Source organism: Sturnus vulgaris, chromosome 1 (assembly GCF_052056855.1).
Source record: "Sturnus vulgaris isolate bStuVul1 chromosome 1, bStuVul1.hap1, whole genome shotgun sequence".
Lineage (NCBI taxonomy): Eukaryota > Metazoa > Chordata > Aves > Passeriformes > Sturnidae > Sturnus > Sturnus vulgaris.
In genome coordinates, this window is record NC_142243.1 from 149,899,376 (window position 1) to 149,921,382 (window position 22,007).

Consider the following 22,007-nt stretch of genomic DNA (forward strand, 5'->3'; position numbering starts at 1 on the left):
GTCCCCTCTAAGTTGGATTTTTTTTTAGCTATTTTCTTTCCTAAAACATTCAGGTTGGAATTTAGCTACTGATTAGAGTAGGCATCTGAACCTCTGTTGCAGTTTATTGAAAAATAGTGCATATACTTTTATTTGTTCCTTTTGTTCCATAATTTGTCTCTAAAGCACTGGCAGCACTATCCAGTGGATTACTGTAAGAACAGCTCTACCCTGAGAAACTTGTTCAGTTCTTCTTGGTTGTGTAGCAAAATCTTAATGTGCATGTCCATGTGGACATTCATATATGCTAATTGATTTGCACTGGTGATTGGAGCTCACTCTGGGAGGTTTCCTGATTCTGGGACAATTGAAGGACTTCAGTTATCTTGGACCTGCTTTCATGAGTATTTTGTTTTATTAGAATTCTTCCTCTGAGGTTAGGGTTGGCTTCAGCCTTTCAGGTGATACTTCTTTTAAAACCTGCTCTAGCCTTAGTGAGCTCCTATTGCCCTTTCTCAAGCTTTTTCTCTTTTGTATTTGCTCTGACTTCCCACCGAATTGCTATCTCCCCATATCACATGTGTACATTTTACTCTTTTAAAAACTTTTAAACGTAATTTGTGTAGCTGCCCTTTTCAAATTAAGCAATACCTGTACAGTTCTTGTTTTTGCAAAGGTTCCTGTTCAAGTGGTTTATCGATATTTTGAGTCTGTTCATTGTAAATGTCCATCAAGTTTTAGTTCCTTTGTAACTTCTTTAGAAAGAGCAATTCTTAAATTAAATGCATATACAATTTACAATATACAAACTTTTATACAAGTTAAAAAAACAATTTACGGTTTCTAAAAATTTCCTCTAAGTATCATAACCTGATACACTTCAAGTCTGTGTGGTGCTGATGGAACTCTCCTGTCACTGGGTTTTCTGTCTTGGTGCTTTTCCAGTCTCTTCCAACTTGGTGCAGTAACCATGAGAACCATACGTCTCAGTTTAAGAGATTCTGTAGGAGGAATGAATAAAGTTATGAGAAGTTAAGATCATACATGATCTAATAATACAGGAGAAATATTATTTCCCACCCATCACCATTCCAGTCCTATTAGCTGGTTTGTTTTTTTTTTTGAAGTGCAAAGAAGACCTCATCACATGGATCTGGTTTTAGAATAAATGGATCTGTTTTTTCAGAAAAAATCTGTGCTAGCTTGAAAAACTGTACCTTTTTTCTTCACTTAAATGTTTTTCCATGTTTTTCAGCATATCCCATTTCCTGCTTTCTCTTGCACCTTGCCTGAAGGATGCTGTCACGATTATGCCTAGTGATTCTTGAATCTTTTTACTGACCTTTTTCTTGTTTTGACTTGGTGTTGACTATAGTCTGCCTCTAGGTTCATTTCCCTTTCTCTGGCTTCTCTTGGAAAGTATCACATTTGCTATTTCTTTATATTACTTCAGCAGGCTGTATCTGGGAACTTCACTGCTCACCCCTGCCCCTACTACTAAGAAGTCAAATAAGCAACTGGTACCCTCTCCTGAGGAGGCATTCTACAGATTAGCCAAAACCAAGTAATAAGCACAGTTTTAAATCACTTGCTCTCTAGGCTCGTTTGAAATACTTTGTGACTGTGTTTTGATCAGTAATTAAAATAATAAAATCTATCCTGGTTCTATCTTTACATTTTTTGCATTCCTCATTCAGTGATGCAGTTTTTGAAATACTACTTATTTGTGGTAGAATGATTGCCTTGTTTTCTGATTCACTTATTGATGTGAAATTATATGACTTATATGAAAGGGGATAAGAAATCGTGAGGCCAAATCTGGATCTTTACAATACTGTTCAAGTTGGAAATTTCTACTGAAATCAGGACATTTTTATTCCAAGACTGTTCTTGAGTTTAATTAGATAATGGCTTGGTAGGTAGAAAGAGAGGGTAGAGCCTGTGCCTTATTTCCTTGTATTTATCTGTTAGAGTCTATGATAAGGATCTGATTTTTTTGGAAGAATCCTATTTGCCAACAGCATTAGTCATTCAGACTGAATTATAATTCATGGGTTGAAATTATCTCCTTTAAAAGATGTCTATTAGAAATGTTTTAGACTGTTTAAAAAAGAGTAAATGATGCAAATTTCTCACAGATTATACCTCTAAGTCTCTCCCTTTACTACAGAGAGACAGGAGGAAAAGCCACTCCTAAATGGATCAAATGGTTTTTGAAAACTGGTTCAACTGAAGTCTCATCTTCATCCATATGTTAAGTGTCCAAAGTAACGGAATGCAAGTCAGTGGTTATCATCCTTTCAGGACTTTTAGACCAAATATGCTGTCATTTGGTGTTCTTAAATACATATAGAACATCAGGTTATATCCTATAATCACCCTGCACGTTTACTACGTTTGAATGTTTCCTGAAACAGATGGAAATCTCTTCAGAAGCAAATGTATTTTTTGGACCCACTTAGTATCTTACACCCAGTGTGATTTTTGGGGCTGTGTTCAGAAGCTTTCATGGGATCAGAAGGGAGTGGCAACTGTGCAGGGTTTAAGTATGATATAGCCTGACACCTTCAAATGAAGCTGTTATTCTGTGCTTGTGATTTCACATACTAGAAGTCAAATTCCAGTGAAGCTGACTGATTCCAGCAGATTGTTTTGGGTGTGTCTGCGTGTGTGAGAATGACTCAAGTCAGTGCAGAGTTCATCACTGAATCCCACGTCTAGTTTGTATCTTCCAGCATTTTTTGCATAATGCATCCTCGGATTTAAGCCTGCAGAGAAATGACCAACTCTAAATCTCTTTTAGACTTTTTCTGGCTGTAGCAAAGCAAAACTGCCATGAAGTGGGGGTGGGAGGTGTTGGAAGGGAGGCGTGGGGATGGTGTTTAATGATGAGTGATCCGTGTGTTCACAGGGGCCGTGGGGGAGTGCCTCCACCACCAGCAGGAGTGCCCAGAGGGGCACCAGCTCCCAGGGGAGTCCCTCCCAGCAGAGGACCAGTGAGCCGGAGCCGGGGACTTCTGGCACCCAGAGCACGAGGAGTTCCTCCCCCGGCAGGGTACCGGCCCCTGCCGCCCCCGCCGGCCCAGGACACCTACGGGGAGTATGTAAGTGCAGCTGGGGATGTGCTGTGGCTCCTGCCGGGGGGCTCACACCCCTCCACAGCTCTGTGATGTCTCTGTCATTAGCACCTAATTAAGTCCTTCACGCAGCATCTCTGACAAATGTGGTCATCTCCTTTCCATTTGAGAACTGAACTGTTTAATTTTAAAAAATCAGTTTGTATGTATACACCACCATAAAGACATTTACAGTGCATTTGGCAAAATAGTTATGTACCTCTTAAATGTTTAATATTAGCTTTCTGCTTTCCAAAAAGTCTGAAAAATCACAGTGTTGTAGACTTTTAGTTCTCAACTAAAACAGAATGATATTCTAATCTTCCTTGCCAAGCCTATTTTTGTGGTCATATAGTTGTTTAATGATTAGACAAGTAAAATATTTTTATGAAAGCTTCAGAACTAATCCTAAAATTTTAACAATGCACAGTGTATCTCAATAAGCCATACATATTCATCTTGATTTTATTGTATTAAACGTTAGAATCATATCAAAATACTTATGTTGTATGTGACAAAACTATGCAGTTATGAATTGTTAGGGAAAATTTAAATTTAACTTAGACAACGGTAAGATAGAGAAAAAAGATTATTAAATCAAAACTATAGTGATAAAAATGAATTTAGTCTTATAGAAAAACAATACCTTCAAGGACAATGCTTTTAATGCCTTAAGGTTTTAGTGTGCCCTCTTTACAGCCAAGTGTGTCTGGACTTTTTCTCTGTTGTTTAGACTAGCAAAAAAGGAGATTCTGCGTTCCTGAAAGTAGTGTTGCTATTTAGATATTCTTTTGCTTTACTCTAAATCTTTCTTTCACCTACCTTTGCCTCTCTTCCTCCAAAGACTTCCAGCAAAACCATCTAAATCAAATACCAGGTGTTTTTTTTTTTCATTTTGGCAGAAACCCAGTTTTCTATATAATACGTGTAGCTTTATTAGGGAAGAAGTTTAAAGTTGTTACTGTAAACATGTATGCCTATAACTGAACAATTCAGAAGAAGTTAATGTAGTTCATTAATTTTAAGGAAGAATACTTTAACAACATGCCTAAATTTCCCCTGGCTATACTTGACTAGTCCAAGTGGGTACTGCAGATAAGTGGTTCTCTCACAATGCTTTCAAACGAATCAGTCCTCATTGAACAGCCTGTTTCCAGGACATACATTCTAGGGCACATAGAGAGCTGTATAATATAAGCCTCTTTGAGTAACTTCATATTTATATATAATCTGCTGTTTTTAGCATGTGTCTATAGAAGTGGTGTGGAAGTAAGAGCTGTTTGCATCAGTATCCTGAAGTATGCTTCATCTGGGAGAATAATTAGAAAATAGCACTGTACAAAAAAATAGTGTTGTGATAAATAACTTATAAAAATAATTTTCCTTAGAACTGGATCACTTATCTTCCAAAAAAGAACCCTTAGCTGGGTTAGAGATAGATGTAGTATTTAAAGCTGTAGTTGATAAAGCAGTCCTAGTTGGTCTTTTTTTCTTTGGAAGAGCATCTAGCAGGAACATAAGCCATTGATATATTGCATGTTCAGTGTTAAATTTGATGCTTGGTATTTTTTAACCTGTCCATTTGCAGTACATTATCTGAGTGCCTTAACTATGTCTTTTGCTGATCAAGGGAGCATGTTAGGAATCAATAGTATTTCTGCACCTTCTTTACTAATTCCTGCTCAGTTATATCTAATACTAAAGTATTAATTTGCCAACCTGAGCAGAATAAGGTCTTGTTAATTGAGAAGTGTCTGTAAAATGAGAACATCAGACTGGGGGGGGTTCCATAAGCTATTTTAAGCACCATCAAAGCTTTGAAGACTGAGATCTCCAGAGAGGTTACAGAGAAACCTTTAGAAGTGTATTGGGTTTTTGTGGCCAGGTTTTGGTAGCAGAGGGGTGCAGGGGTGGCTTTTGTGAGACACTTCTGGAAGCTTCCCCCATGTCCAGCAGAGCCACTGCCAGCCAGCTCCAAGGTGGTCCTTCTGCTGGCCAAGCCAAAGCCCAGCAGCAATGGTGGTACTGCCTTCGGGATATGCATTTAAGAGAGGGGAAAAACCCAGTCTGGAACAGTCTGATCCTAAAGGACTTCACCCCCTGGAAAGGGCCTGCAGCAGAACAGTTTGTGAAGAACTGCAGCCCAAGGGAAGGGCTCACATTGGAGAAAGTGGTGTTGGACTGTCCCTGTGGGAAGGATCTGATGCAGGAGCAGGTGAAGAGTGGGAGGTGTCCTGTCCATGGGGAGGAGTGAGCAGAGACAAGGTGACACAGCTCCCATTCCCACCCCCCTGCATTGCTGAGAGGGAGCAGGTCGACAATTTTGGAGTAGAGTTGAGACTGGGAAAGAAGAGAAGAATACAGAGGAAGGTGTTGCTAAACTGAGTTTTTATTTTTCATCATCCACTCTGATTTCATTGGTAATGAGCTAATAACCCCCAGCTGAGTCTTTTTTACCTGTGACAATAATTGGTGAGTGATCTCTGTCTGATCTTGCCTTGAGCCATGAAACTTCTGTTGTGGTTTCTCTCCCCATCCACCTGAGGAGGGGAGTGACACAGCAGCTTTGGTGGGCACCTGACATTCAGTCAGTCAACCCACCACAAGAAGACTGTCCATTGAGGATTGCAAAGTCCTGAGGATTCATTAAACTTTTCATTCCCTTAGGCTTAAAAGCCTTTGCTTTGTATTCGTTAAAGTGATGTGAAACTCTGCAAGTCCGGGAGGAAGCAAACTGTGTGTGGATGGAAGCTTTGAACCACTCACTCCTATAACTCTGAATGTCTCAGAAGTGATTTAGGGCTTTCAGTATGTCCTTGCCTGTTTCGTCTGTTGAGTGCTATTAAATCTACCTTGTTACAGACAGTGAATTACAAACAGCTTCCCTTTTCCTTCACTCGCTTTGCTAACTCTATGTAGTCCCTGGAACCAATGAATTTTTAATATCTATGACTAACTCAGTTCTGCCTCCTGCTTATCCTGATATCTTTCCTTCCTCTTCTTGATTAAGTAGCTGGTTTTTTTTAAAGTTATCATCAAAATGGGAAGGGGAATGCCTATTTCATTCTGAAAAAGTTGGAAGGGTTATTTCTAGAAGCTGTATTTCACATGGGAAGAATATCACAGGCAAAAAGTCGTTAATTTGAGATGCATTTTAATGAGGGCTCAAGATCAAGAAAACCGTGTGAACATTGCTGTCCTGTGTTTAGGGCCCACAGGGAAGTGTTCCAGAACCTTGCCCATTACAGAACACTACTCAGAATGAGCTGCCTCTGTTTTCTGTCAGTTTCCTGGTGTCTTTATGTTGGTGGCCTTTGAATGCTTTGGCTTTCTCTGCAGGAGTCACACTGGACTAGCAGCAATATTTGCACATCTTTCCAGTTCAGTATAAGGTTTTCCCACTCCACTATTGCCAGTCTCACTCAGGTATGAGTCTCAGCCACAGGACTCGTTCCTTCTGAGACCCCAGCATACTGTTAGTACCACGATGAAGCTCTTGAAGCCACTAAATGACAGTTCCTTATCATTTTCTCTGAAGACTGACTCTTTTATAGCTGCAGCATCAGCTCAGGAAAAATTCCAGCCTCTACAGCCAGCCAGCTTTATAATCACTGTCCTGACCTCACTGCTCTGGTTATTGTGATAAACTTTCTCTGAAGACTAACAGGACTCTCACTTTTCGTTCCTCAACTGTTTAGGTCAGGAGAAAACACGTTGTGATGTGTGAAGCATGGCCATTACCCTATTTTTATAATAGTTGGATGAGGGAAACTGTACTAGGTGGATGCTACATTTGTTGAAGCACTTACAGATGGTATCAGGAGCATTTTTAACTTAATTAAATGTGAATTTTTTACTACTCATTGAACTATACTGTGTAACAGATAAAAATATTTTTATGGATTTTTAAGCTAACAATTTATTCTACTAAGATAAGAAATAGAAACTGTATTTAACTACCAACTGAAAATTTTAAGCCTTTCCACAATTTTTCAATAAGCAGGGAATTAGTAACAGTGTAAGGTCAATTCCTTAGCATATGTTGAGTCAAACATAGGTTAGAACAGAACTGCTCAGTCTCCGTTACTGTCTCATAACATTTGCTGCTCTTGGCCTTGTCCTGCTGTCATCTTCTTAGCAGCTTCCAGCCTCTGGGGCTTTTTTCCAAATTAGCAATATAGCAGTGGGACTGAAGCTTTTTTAAGAGTAGATTATTATTTGATACTGTTTTCATTTTACAAAGGCAAATATTTTGCAAATACTCTGCCAGTCTTTCACTTTTGTACTTTGCATGAATATATTTGTGATGACCCTGTGTCAAGTCCTGTTTTGGCTGCTTAGTTGTGTTAAATGCAGAGTGAGTTTTATCTGAGATCATAATCAGATTTTTAGGCATTAAGAACTTTAAACAGGGATTTAAAACCTGTTACTCTGGCAGTGTGGGATGTCTACAAAAAAAAATCCACAAAAAACTCATCAGTCTAGCATGTTGTGGCCAAGACTTGCTTCAACACTACTTTGGAAGACAGTTCTAAATATTTCTCCCTGTTCTGGGGAAAATTTGTGGCAGAGCTTTATTTCTGCTATTGGCCAATTTATTGGTGTTGTCTGGTGTTCAGACAAGGGTCAACTCGGGGTAGAGTTTTCTGATGCACTGACCACATGTATATTTTCTAGCAGCTAATGCCTCAATGACATTGCTTTGTGTGTTAAGAAATTGAACTAAGATGGAATGTCTACCAAAAAGAGACCAAGGGAGCCTTTCTAATGTTTAGTAAATTGTAATTTGAAAAAGGTCAGTGTGAAATACTTCCAATTGGTTTTCAAGATTATTTTAACTTGGCTACATATACAGGCCACTCAGAAGGATGTACAGAACAGTTGGATGCATATAAAGTTACTGATAATAAAGTTCAAAACCTACTCCTTAAAATCTGCATTTAATTATTTCTTCTTTCTGCAAAGCCATAAAGGTTAGGGATGTTTTTAAGCTTTATAGTTCCTGAAGCATTCATTTGTGGATATTTCCAGAAATACATTGCTTTAACTGATGAACAAAGCAGACTTTAGACCCAAGGTTGTAGTTCTCACACTAAGTCTGTATTGTGAGACTATAATTAGCACTGTCTGTGTATTGTGAAGTACATGTGTATTACAGGTATTACAATACTATGAGACTGTTTGTCCTGTTTCCCATGAGAAATGAGGAAGACCCAAAACATGACCATAACCTGCTGTGTAACAAGATCTTACCCAAAATAATGAGCAGATGGTGTGTTGCTCTCTCTAAGTGAAATCTCAGTATTTTTCTGGTAGTGGAAGGTTTGTGGTTCAAATTCCTGTTACAGGTTCCCTTGGTTCTCTCTGGAGATGATGTGCTGGCCACCAGGATACTCTCCCCCCATACACTGTGCTTTCTGTCCTTTCAATTTTGCAGGAAATCCTACGAATTTGGGAAGCCTTAGGAAAAATTGATTCACAAATATTTATCTAGATGGCTAAGAAATTAACTTCATGATCCAATGACTATTGCAAAGTATGAATTTAGGTGTCCATTATAAAAAAATTATTGCAGTCTTAGTATTTACAGGGGAGAGCCCATTCTACTGAAAAACCTATAGCCTGTTATTTAGTCCACTTCCTTAAAAAGCCAGTGCAAATTCTGATTTAGTCTCCAGCCTTAAGCTTGAATTCCCTGTCTCCCTGTTGAGATCATAATTAATTTAGATTTTGAAAAACTGAAAATTAGGATTAATGTGGAAGCAATTTCTTGGAGCTATTAATACACTGCTGATTTTGCATGGTGAACTGTTTTTAAAGTAGAGTTTTCTCATTAACATTCACTTGTTGTTTGGGGTTGAAGAAGGTAAGAGCTGTAGGAAAAAAAGAGAAAAATCTCTGTATACCATATAAAAACTCCAATTTTTTTATTTACAAATAAAGGCTTCTTGAAGTTGAGGTAGCAAAATATTAGTGAAAGTGAGGGCTAGTCCAGATGACGTAAGACTTTGAGAAGAATTTAAATTCTTGAATGGAGTTGAAGTATAATTTGTGTCACTTAGCAAGATTTACACCATGTTTTAATTTACCTTGGTCTTATGAATGTTGGTAGCTTCCTAATGACATGCAGCATTTTAAATCAGTGAGTTTATTTGCGTAATTGTTTTGAATGTGAAGCTTTTTGTTTGGGTTCCTGGAAAAGGGCTTGAATTAACTTTAGTCTTTAAGAACTAGAGAAATTCTTCTGTCTATGCTTGTCCCTGTTTTCCCCTTTGTGGATAATGTTGTGGTTTCCATTTAGGTATTACACCATTTTTTAAGCTGTTTACTCACTGAGTTCTGGCTTTTTAGAAATGCTTCCACTGTTCTTAAATAAAGGGGAATTTACGTAAGACTTTTGGAAAGCAAGTTCATAACAGGAAAAGATAATTTTCTTGGCTTTTTCTTCCCAATACAATGTTCTTTTTTATAGTGAATAGGACAAGCAAGAAGAAATAAATGGGGGGGGGAAGGTTTCATATTTTAAGTCCTTCAATTAACTGATTTGCTGAATTTCAAATCTTTTATCTTCTTTGGGGTTTTCAGGATGAGATGGAGAGAAAATGCAAAATGTTTCTATTTGCCCAAGAGCTGGGTTGACATTGGCAGTGGAAAAAGTGGAGTGTTTGGAGAAAAGGCTGAACAGCTTTACCCCTTACCAGCCTAAATCAGTGTCCACCTATAAAGTTCCTATACAATTCTTTTCCAAGTATTTTGGTTTAAGCTGCTTATCTGAAACTTGGTATTATTGAATGAGTCCTCCTGATTCTGACACTACTCCCTGCTGTTGTGTACAGAAAACCAGACTTGTTTTGGTCTGATAGTAATTTGGTTTAAACGTTGCTGTCTATATTCATTAGCAACTCCTCAGGGTTTTTTTCAGGTGCATGAAAAAACAATCCACTCCTACATCTCTAATTCTAGGAAAACCTTATTTGTTCTGGTTGGATATGCACTAGGCTCCTTCTGGATGAAAACAGATGAAAATCTCCAAAATAAGAGCTTACAGTCTGTGCATGTTTGCTGCTAATGTCCTTGATGGTGGCACTCAGACTTAAGATGGTTGTAGCTACCCATATTTGTTTTCATTGCCCCATATTCCCTGTTGATTAAATGAGGGGGGGGCTGTAATTCCCACATAACAAAATGGCTGTTCCTTCCCTTTATATTTCTAATTTGCCAAAAGAAGTTCATTGCTCTGCACTGATGTTGTTTTGTATTTTCTTCTTCAAGTTAATCTCTGCACAAACTTTTTTTTTTTTTTTTATTTGATAGTTTTTATCTAAAAGGAGGAATATGTTCCGTCTGTGTTCTGGGATAAAGTAGTATTTCAGAGAATGATGAGGAAAAGAAACTGTGTAAAAATAAAACATTTTAGCTGTAGTGGTAACAGCCTTATTTTTTTTTCCTTGGATGGATTTCCTTAGATGGGAACAGCTGGAAAATTGATTTCTTATTGATTTCATTATCTTTTTTCCTGGTTCTGCAAATGGCCTTTTTGTTAAAGGCCACTTTTACCTTCTTTCTTCCTGTTTCTCTGTGTTGCTCTTTGAAACATTGTTCATTTTCCTTAAAGAGGGTCCAAACGGTAGTCTGTCATTGTCACTGCCAGCAGATTACAATTTAAAACCACCATTTCCTGTTCTCCACTTGCAAGGGTTTGTTCAGAGTACTGTTGTAATTAAAAAGCACTGATGAGCAAGGCTTAGCATGATTTATAATGTTTGGGGGAATGCAGAGATTTTGGCAAAGATTGCTTTTATCAATTTTTGACCCGTGATAGTACCTTAATATATTCAAAGGGTGCATATTTACACATTGCCTTTGATTCTGTTAATGAAAAATGTCTGTACTTTACACAGAGCAATTACAGCTACCAGTGCTTCTCTTTGGATTTATTTCACCTGTGGGCACCATCATTGAGACCACTGCAGGCAGAAGCTCTCTTTAAGTAGAAACACTTATAAGTTGGCTTAATAAAGGACTTTATTAATAAGCTCTGAGAATTTAGAGAGTAACTTCATCTTCTTTTCTGATGATCTGTGGTGTAACACCAGCTTTTCTGTTACTTTGGGGGAAGATTCTTAAGCCTGAAGTCAAGACAGTTGCTCTTGATACCTTCCTGGTGGATACTTCAAGTGTTGAGTGATAAATACTTGTAGTTTAAAAGGACTTGAGCATCTTCAGCTTTTTTCCCCCTCATTTCTGTTGTAAGAGCAGACTGTTCAGCACACTTGCTGTCTTTTGATCAGACTAGTCTGGGAAGAGTTAAGTTTTCTAGGTTATTCTGAAAAGTAGAATAATGAATAAGAAAGAAAAGGCTTCTGTTTGTGGAATGAAGACCTGATCTGGTGTGGGCTTTTGGGTTTTGAAGTGGGAGATGAACTGTGGGTTTGCCAGTAAACTTTCTGATATCTGAGTACATTTAGGAAAAGCTATTCATAGACATGTAGTATGAATAGAGAGGGAAGTCCATTGTATTACATTTAGTAGGTGGAAGAATTACAGAAACTGTCATCCATGTGGAGAAGAATAATAGTTTTAAATATAAGTGAATGCATTTATAAGTACCTGAAAGACACCCAAAAATCAGCAGGAAAAATGTAATGAGAAGATTCTTATGAAGGTATAATTCTTTTGTTATTACATAGAAAGAAATCTGTATAGCAATGCTTGGGCTTAGTAGAATGTACTTAGTACAAAGGTGTACTTTATACAGGCTTTCTGTGTGTGTAAGTTCAGTTCTGTCTATTTACATTATATATATGTAAAAATGATAGCCTTTTTCATTTAAGGTAGCATGGTATTTTATAGCAGTGAAATATGCCAGATGGCCAAGGATATTTCACCTAAATTCTAAATAAAGTCAGAGAAAACATTCACTGAAGCCACTAGAGGTCTGATTCAGAAAGAAAATACTCAAGTAGTGTGGATTAATTTAAAATGTAAAAAAAATCTGTCTAGGTTGACCTTATTTGTAACCTCCTGAAAGAGAAAGTTTTCAAATACTGCATGACTAAGAGCAAATACTGTCAGACCTAGTTCAGGGAAAGCTCTGAAACATACTTCAGCTGCTCCTGCCTAATTGCTGCTTCAAAGGAATTGTGCAGAGCAAACACATATTTTGGAATTTGAATCTCTTATTTCATAACAGAACAAGCTATTGAGAGCAAACCCATTTTATTTTTGGAGCATGTTTCACATATTTATCTTGTTTTTAGCATAAACTTTGTGGTTTATAGCTGTAAATATTAGGGAAAATTTCTTTCCTGTGAGGTGGTGAAGCTGTGGCACAGACTGCCCAGAGAAGTTGTGGCTGCCTCATCCTTGGAAGTGTTCAAGGTCAGGTTGGATGAGACTCTGAGCAACCTGCTCTTGTCTGGACTCATGACTCCCATGACAGGGGATGGAACAAGATGATCATTATGGTGCCTTCCAACCCAAACCATTCTGTGATTCTATGAAACACATCAATAAAAAATAATTGATCTATTTAGGCAGATAATAGTAATCTCAAAACTTAGGTTGGTGATTTTAATTCTGACAGGAGTCCCACATATAAACCATGTGCCAGATATCTTTCCATTCAAGGCTTCTAAGAGCCACCATCAACAATATCATAATGCAGAGCTTAATTTCAGCAGTTGTCAACTTACTCATGCATGAAGAGTTGAACAGTGATGAATCCCGGGCAAAAATTCTTTGGAAGACGAGTGCTAATAAAAGAGTTCAGTCTGATACTGAATGGACCTCCCCTGAATTTTCCTTTTGTTCTGCTGAACATCTTATGAAGGATCTTATTTCAAATTTAGTTTGTTCCTCTGTTTTCAAGAAGTCATACAAACACCATGACTTCAAAGTAGTCTTCTACTGTCTTTCTTTCCTTATCCATTTTTTCAGTGAAATCATTAACAAAAACGTGAATGAGAGGACTGATTCCTCAAGAGGTCTCAATAATTCCTTAGGGGCAAAGCTTTCCTAACACATTAAGAGATTAATTTCAGTCCTCTGTTTTCATTTGTTGCCACTGCTGGATGTGCCCAGTTTGAAGTTTGGAAGCCTCTCTTAGGGATGGCTGGTTCACAGCTTGGAGAGTCTGAGAGCAGACTAAATGTCATATAAATGTTCTGGAACAGAGCAAAGAAATTGGCTCGGGCAGCTTTTGCTGTTGGTGAGGGTCTGTATTGTTAGCAGATGTCTGTGTATTGCATCAATAAGTAATAAAATGCCTGTTTGGAATAACTGCCAGGAGGCAGTGGGGTTGGGATTTAGTCTGTGGCTTATCAAGAAAAAAACATATCTGATGGGCAAGAAGATCCTAAGAGTGTTTTAATTTTTAGTTTCAGGGCAGTGAATTACTGAAAGAGAAAATGCATTTCCTTTTAAGAGTTACTATTTATTAATGGATCTCCATGCAATTGACAGTTGAAAGAATCCTAGCTTCGTCTTCCAAACCAGTGAATAAACTCACTCAGCTGTGCTGGCAAATGCTCACAGACACTCTTCTCCTAATCACTGCTGGGAAACAATCATGTGCACTGATCTAGCAGTGGTGGAACTCTACTGATAGGCAGGTTGCCTGTTTTCCATAGAAGCAATTTCAAATTACTGGAAAAACTTGAGAAAACCTCACAGGAAATTAGGTTTTCTATCAGTTGTTTTGAGGCTGTCACTGGCTTCTGCTATAGAAAGCTGTGAGATTCCCATCATTGGGGATGTTTTCTGCTAGAGTTAGACAATCCATATTTGTCATTCCTATCTAAGTTGATGCTGATTGTTGGTTTTGTTTTCTGTTATTGCTGAAAAATTCTTAAACATGCCTTTTAGTGAAAATGCTGGGTCTTTCATGAGGCTTTATCCTTTAATTGCCAGGGCTGGATACACACTTATTCAGAAAACACCATTTTTATTTGTATACACACACATATGTAAATGAAGGATGATCCTCCAGTCTTCCAAGTGTCTTCTCATTAGGTCATTCTCATCTGACAACATACTCCTATAAATCAGTTAAGGTCTTTGGCATATTTAGACAGGATTTAGATATTAGCATTTCCTAGGAATCAATGCAGTGGATGAGCCATTTCTACTTTTCCTGTGTTTAGCTCAGTTAGGTGTATTATTGGACAAAACAGTGAATTGATGACAGTTCTTCAGATTTCTATAGCTCATCCTTCTCTGTGAAAACTCATAACCACTGTCACTTCTTTTTGTCCTAAACTTCTATATGGGTGGGGTTAGTACTTTGTTCAAATTGGTGTTCAAATACAGCACTGATTTGGGAAGAGTGTTACAGTGTATACTTAAATAGTGTGAGTAATGTGGAGAGAAGAAATCCTTCTAGTTTTTTTGTTCACTGCTAAACTCCCACAAGTTGAAGAGTATTCAGAGTGGTAAAACTGTCATTCTTACTAGTCTTATCTCTAGGGAAGTTCTCTCCTATCCAAATTTACATAGAATATTGAATTTATTGTCCAGAAATAAGTCAGCTACCTAAGTCAATTGTACAATATTTATTCAGATGTTTGGATTCCTGAGGTGCTTCCCAGAGCTTTCCTTAAGATCAATAGTTCACTCAAACTCAAGAACATGAAGACATTAAATTGTTTACTGTCATCTGCACAAGCCACTGTTAACTGAAAAAAAAGGCATCTTTTCAAAGCACATTGCTAGTAGCTTAAAATACCTTTAAAAAAATTATGGTCTAATATTTATAGATAGAAGTAGTCTCAAGAGTAAGATTTTGCCACTTCATGATGTACATATGTTATGCATACATTTCAGGAGTGTTGTCTTTCACACATAGAACTGGGTTACTGCTCTGTTTCTGGAGTGTGCTTGAAGTTAATATTGCATCTTTTGTATCATTTCAGGAGTATGATGATGGCTATGGAGCTGCTTATGATGAACAAAGCTATGATTCCTATGATAACAGCTATAGCACTCAAGCACAAAGGTAAGCCTCTAAATCAACTGTAGCTAGACTTGAAAAATTCTGTGGTTGGCCAGTTAATTTTACTTAGAGTTTTTCAATTTCATCTTAAACAGCAAAACTTTTTTGAGAAGATTTTGGAAATAACCCCCATGTTACTTGTCATTACTAACACATAAATATAAAAGTAAGATTTATTAGTGGCTGAAAAGAAATAGAACTGAGAACTTGTAACAGTTCTACTGACACCAGATCCTAAATCAAAGTTTACAAAAGTTCAGGTAATTCAGATTCATTAAGGGAGGGAGAAGTGGGTAAGGAGGGGAGAGGAGAAAAAAGAAAACTTTATAGAGGTATGAAATTTTCTGAAACACAACTGATTAAATTTTTTTACTACTTTTACAAAGTTATATTCCAGTATTTTACCTGTACTTCACTGTAAGAAAAGTAAGCCTGTCAGGTCTCTTTTTACTTCTCTGTGTAACTCCTTGTGACAAATTTGAATCTCTTGCCATTTGTTTTCATTTTCAGCAGTATTTTTAAGCTTTTTTTTTTCTTTTTTTTTTGCTTTCTTCGAAGGAGTCACTTTTTCACTTTTTGGTAACTCCATGAATAACAATGTGACCCAACGATGGGAAACATGCTGTGAAGTACAAACTACTTCCTTTATGTGGTTTGAACTTCATAGCAAAAATCTCATTACAAATTTAGCAACTTGGATGATCACCTCCACTTCTGGGTATTTCCAATGTGCCTGTCTGTAAATGGAACTTCTGTCCACCTTTTACTGAGTTGTTGTAATTTATTTTCATTCTTTTTCTCTCAAGCCAAGCATTCATAATTTACTCAATAGTAGATGTTTAATGTCTTTGGCAGTCCCGAAATTTTATGGCAAAGTCATGGCCTGCCTCTGAGGTGGGGTTACTAAGGTTTCTGTTTATAAATCCCTTGTGGTGAATTAAACTGAATCGTGTATTTGAGGCAGATTTGTTCTACCTTTTGCTAAATATGTAAGATTTACAATGCAGCTTTATTTGAAATAGTACAGAACTGGTCACAGCAAAGTTGAGAACAAAGCTGTTTACACCTGGCATGTGCTCTCTGTAGACTTGTCACACCCATCTTCAGTTTTGTTGTATAAATGAATATTTTTCTGTGCTCAACAGCTTAGTCAATGTGAAAAAGCAGAGTGGAAAGTTCAAGTGTCATTATTGTTGAGAACTAAAATAATGAAATTACCTTTTGTGTCTGATACTTGGCTCCTATAGACTCTAAGCTTGATAAAAATATGATTTAAGAAATCTGCAGTGTAGAACCTTCGAATTATGAGACTCTATATAGAGTGTTACATTTCGAGAACAGTTGCTGGTAATGGATTTTTTTCCCAAAAGACAGTTGCCAAAGTAGTCCTCAACTTTTATGTTGGCAATTCTGTTCTGCCTTCTTGCTTGTACTGTTGGTAAATGGGTTTATTGCACACAAACATTTGGACTTCATTACAAAGTCATTTGCCTGAGCCAAAATTAAACATTACTTGGATTTGATTTTTTTTTTCCACATTAAGAAAGTTTTCACTGAGATTTTTTTTCCTTTGAACTAAAATTAGGAAAAAAGCAAATCTCCCAAGAACTGAAATTGCTCTTGTAAAGGGTTAATACATAAGAATATGTATAATATTCTTAGATACATGTGCGTGTGCTTAGCTGTCTAGAAGGAGATATTTCATAAAATGATTGCTTTACTTTGTATTTTACCTATAGTTTCACAATACATATATTGTTAGATTTTAATGAATTTTTTACCTTCTTAATGATTACTTGACTTTTTTCCCCTAATTGTACTAAGCACTCTGTGATAAAAGAAAAGAAGAAATTATTCACTTGCATGTTTCTCTCAGGATATCAGCACTCATTTTCTGGCATATTTTCTGGCTTGGCAGAGAGAGTCTTAGGATTGTATTGGCAGGCAAAAGGTAATAACTATAAGCAGCCATCTGAGCTACCTAGACCAGCATTCTTGTCTTTAATCTGAATATCAAGTAGTAGCCCATATTGCAAAATACCATTCTGTAAGCACAGTGAGATATTTACCATATTTAGGTGCATTACAATGCCCTTACTGTGAAGGAAATTAGGGAATAGTGCATTATTTTCATAGTTTAGCCTTACTTACTCTTGATTTTTTTGCCCTCATAAAACATGGAAAGAGACTGCATTTGCACATGGAGAGCAGTGATGTGTTTAAAATGCATGATTTGGTGACCACCATGTGGAAATAACTTACTCTTTCCTTTTCTAAATTGAAAATAGTAATCTTGAAGTAATAATGTTTTTAGTATGTCTTTTGATACTGATATCTCTAGAAGTAGTGTGATATTAGAGATACTGTGTATTAAAGAGGAAATCTAAGAAATAGCTAGTAAACTGAAAATGAGTTGGCTCATCAAATTAAAACTACTTGCAGTAGTTTTTAGTATATGACTAATTTTGAGTGCAGGAACAGGGCTTAATGCTTACAAGTGTACAACATGTGATATGGTGAAACAGTTTAAATTTTCATTTTTGTTTTGAACATTTTGCTTATTTAGTGATTCCTCTGTTAAAGATAGAAACTTGCAATAGAATCTAAAATGTCTTTAGGAATTTTTCAAGATCTCTAAGAGGTTGCATGACAGCACATCTTTTGCTGTAGGTGCACCAGAGTGCATTCTCCGAATTCAATTTTCCACACAACACAGTGTGACACTCCTTTATTGCTCTTTTAATCTGGACATTTCAAGTGTATTTCCCAGAAATGGCCAAATCTGAGTTGGATTAGGATGAGTGACATGTTTAGATATGAAGAATAGGAAACTGTGTATTTCTGTGTGCATTAAGGTAGTTGAGACTTTGTTCTGCAAATAAATTATTCCATTCTGTGTAGTAACTGCTTGCTGATACCAAATTGAGAGTGGTTAGAAGTTTAATGGTATTTTATTTGACAGTGGGTGAGACTGTATCCTTCCTTGTGCCTGGCAATCTGAAGTTTGAGTGAAAACCTGCCACAGCACTAATAGAGAGAGAAACATGAGAGTTTTCTGAGTTCTCATCTGTCTTAATGCCCTGTAATCCTATAAAAAAATGTTGTTTTCCTTCAGAACATTTTATTATCCACCGTTGTTTTTTCATGCAACAAAGCCCCAAATAGTGCTTCAGGATGTCCTTTAACAGAATTATTTTTTATGGTCGAAAAGACTTAAAATATCCCTTGAAGCTCTACTGTGCTTTACTAGATACCTAATTGATTTTTAGAAGATTAAATTACAAGTACAGTTTTTTGCAGAGGGATTGTTAGATAATTTTTTCAGTATAAACTGGGATGTTTAATCAACTGGATTGTTTAGTCTTGTTTTATAAAAAAAAAAACAATCTAAATCTTAAAAAATATTTAGCCATTTCTGAAAATCAGAGAGTAGCAAATACTTCATAGTATCACAGAATAGTTTGGGTTGGAAAGGAACTCAAAGATCATTCAGTTCCAACCCCCTGCCATGGGCAGGAGCAACTTCCAGCAGACCAGGGTGCTCAAGGCAGCCTCTGCCAGTGCCTCACCACCCTCACAGTAAAGAATTTATTTCTAATATCTAATCTAAATCTTTCCTCTTTTAAAGCCACGCCTTCTTCTCCTATCACTTCATACCCCAATATGCAATCAGGCTTTAGGGTTACATGATAGGCAGTCAAGAACATGTGATGTAGTCAGCAAATCCTTCATAAAATTTCTCCTGTATATATATGTGTTAATTTCACATGTGCAGTTTTGTGCCAAAATCCTTTTCAGGATCTTATGGTAAAATATGAATTTTAATTGTGAAATCCAAACTCATGACTCCTGATGCTATTTGCCTATGTCAGACACATGTAGACTTGTTACCAGCATGTATGGATCCTTATACACTCTTAGCTCACTCTTAAAGGACTTCCCAAGCTGTCTAGTTTTGTAAATATTTACTTAGATTTATTGCAGAAAGTAGTGGGTGCTTTAATGGCCTGGAGTTAATGCTAGACCAATTTTATTATGAAAATTCACCTAATAGTATTGTGGAGGAATCAGGAGGATTTAGTTGAATCTTCATTTAAAACTGTGGTTTAGACACTTTCAGCATGAAAAAATGTCTGGTTATTCTAAATCTCCGAAATAGGCTTCAAATTGAGCCGAAGTGCTTTTGGTCCCTTAGTGACTCCATAGATGATCTGCACAAGTGTTTGCGAGGACAATAATATGGCAGAGGGAAATGGATGCTAATAAATCAATTGTCGCTGTCAGCTCGCTGTTTAATGTTCTCTAGAATACATAAGATTTATCACTGAGGAATTGTAGAATAATGGTGGTGTATGGAAACAAAGTCCACCGGGGAGATGTAGTACATCATTCGGATTTAGCGCTGCCATCTGCTTAATGGCATTGAGATGACTACAGAGGTGCTTGTGATCAACCATTCATAGCAGTGACAGATGCTGCAGAGAGTTAACATGCCCGGGAACGAGCTTTGGTGCTGAAATCCAGATTATGTGGCAAGGTTGCTGAGAAAGGGGGCTGGGTTTGTTATCTCTCCAGTAGCACTAGAGGGCTTGCTATTGAGAGAGAATGGCTAACACAGTTACTGTGGAGCCAAAAAGAACGTGGACAAACCCCTTCTGTCTGTTTCATGCACTCAGAGGTTTCAAAGAACTTCTTCAGGCTTGTCTGCTAGCTTTCTAAATGGGATATGTTTCTTAGGAAAAAATAAAAAAAAAAAAATGTTTTTTCTAGATTTATTTTTCTGCCTACAGCAGAGATAAGAAGCCTAAACTATAAGGGGAACACTTTGTGTAGCTGTATGCCAGTGTCTGGTCAGGGACGAGAATGAGTCATTCATGTAGTAATGTCATTTTGTGTTTAATTATAATGCATAATTTAAAAAGTATTTTAGATCTTCAGCTGAGGTGGTCTCACCTTTACTCTGATGCAGATTTTAATCTGAACACACGCATAAAAGTGGGAAAATTAGGACTCAGAAATTGCTGAATTTGTTTAAAGTTTTCTGCATTGTTCTGTGGTTTTCACATTTACCTAATAGTGCTATAGATTTCTCTTGGCAACAACCATTTAGCCATTGGCTTAAATAGCATTTCTCAACTGCTCTTTGTGCATATCTAACAATAATTACTATCACTTCCAGTCATACCAAAATGTGATAAATTCAAATCCCTGCAAATTTCTTGTGAGCCGTGGAGCCACACAGTTAATCTAATCTGAGCTGAGGGAACTGGCAAATTCTCTTTAGTACACCTAAGTTTATTCAGTGCCACTAAATCATTCTGTGGTTATTGTTGATGTGTTGGGAAGCAAGAATTACATGTTGTAACTTTGTTAGATCATTTACTTAAATGCATAAAAACATATGGTAAGTCCTAGGCATGCTAAAAATATGGTGTTATGAATTATATAATTGTTCAGGTTGGAAAAGACTTCCAAGATCAAATAAAATTATCAATTACCCATCACCACCATGTTCACCACCAAACCATGTCCCCAGGTGCCACATCCACACTTCTTTTAAGATTTTCACTGTTTCTTGGGCAGTCTGATTCAGTGCCTGACCACCCTTTCAGTGCAGGAATTTTTCCCAATATCCAGTGTTTTTCCTGTGGCAGATGACCTTTCCACAACTTCCTTTCATGTAGTTGTAGGGAAAGATAAGGTTCCCCCTAAGCCTCCTTTATTGTCCATTACCTTATTTGCCATTTATTTCAAAAGTGACTGATTCAAGACAGAAAATTTCTTTGTAATAAGGAAGATTATGCACAAAACCCCCATGGTATGAGATGTTTGAGGAATTTTGTGTTCGGTAGTTTATGGTAGTTACCTAACAATGGAGAAACTGGAAGTTGGGTTGAAAAGGACTTAGAAAAACGTCTTGAAATCCAGCAGTGGCCATTGTTCAACTGATGCCTGAAGAATACAACTAAATTGGTTTGCTAAAAGCCTTCAAATTTCTACGTACTGCTTTTTATGTTACTCCAGAGGCACTTTAGTTATAAGAGAAGCTGATTCCTAGTATGTAGCTCTTGGAAATACCCTCCTCATTTCCCACTAGGAGCTCAAATTTTCAGGTGTTTTTTGAAACTATGCTTAGTAGTCACACAAAAGATGATGACATTCCTGTTTAATAGGAGGATTTTCATGAAGAGCTGAGCATATGGATTTGAAATTGGCTTATGGAGATGTTGCTGTTGGTATTTGAAAGTTAATTGCTAACAGTTTGTTTGTGATGCTCAGTGTTTTAAATTTGCATTGTTGAGTTTGTCAGCAATCATGCATTTCCAGGATGTATAAATATGCATTATATGCAAACGAGTGTCTGTTACAGTAGTTTTCCAAGATGTAATTCTCTCCGTTTTAATGCTTGTAGCTGTTTGTATTTCATGCTTTGACTTATAAATCAAATCAGTCTGCAGGAGTTTGATTTCTGAGGATTGTGCAAAGGGTTGGATTTTGTGTTGCTGGTGTTTATGAACACCTGGTATGTACCAGAGTGTAAGGAAGGTTATAATTCTGCAAAAAAAAGCCCTATAGCATTAGCATAAATAAGCAAATGTAGGTTTTCAATGAAAATCCTGGCATGTGGTTTCCTGCTTAATATTTGTACTTACATTACTGAAAGAGATTATTTACTGCAGTTTTTCAGATCTAATTTTTCAGTTTTAGATAGACGTTTTCCTTTTAATTATATGTTGACATGTGAGGAGGTAAACTAGAAGTGCCTCAGTAGCATAGATAGTTTTAATTATGAATCCAGTGTATTTCAGTTCTTTGACTTGATTTATAGAAATCAGGTCTGAAATTTCAGTAAAAAGGAGTAAGACTAAGATGATTCACCTGTAGTGGTAGAAAAAACACAATCATATCTCATGGTGCAC

General features: G+C 37.0%; 1 protein-coding gene across 2 annotated transcripts in view; it reads left to right on the forward strand.

Moving 5' to 3' along the window:
- Positions 1 to 22,007, forward strand: part of KHDRBS3 (KH RNA binding domain containing, signal transduction associated 3) — a 90,441-nt gene that overhangs the window by 53,100 nt on the left and 15,334 nt on the right. For both annotated transcript variants that reach the window (XR_015808586.1, XM_014888802.2), the window contains exons 6-7: positions 2,891 to 3,083; positions 15,008 to 15,090. Coding sequence is in view for 1 of the 2 variants with exons in the window: in XM_014888802.2 (XP_014744288.1) it covers positions 2,891 to 3,083; positions 15,008 to 15,090 (276 nt within the window). In the remaining variant the exon portion in view is untranslated. The remainder of the gene's footprint in view (positions 1 to 2,890; positions 3,084 to 15,007; positions 15,091 to 22,007) is intronic.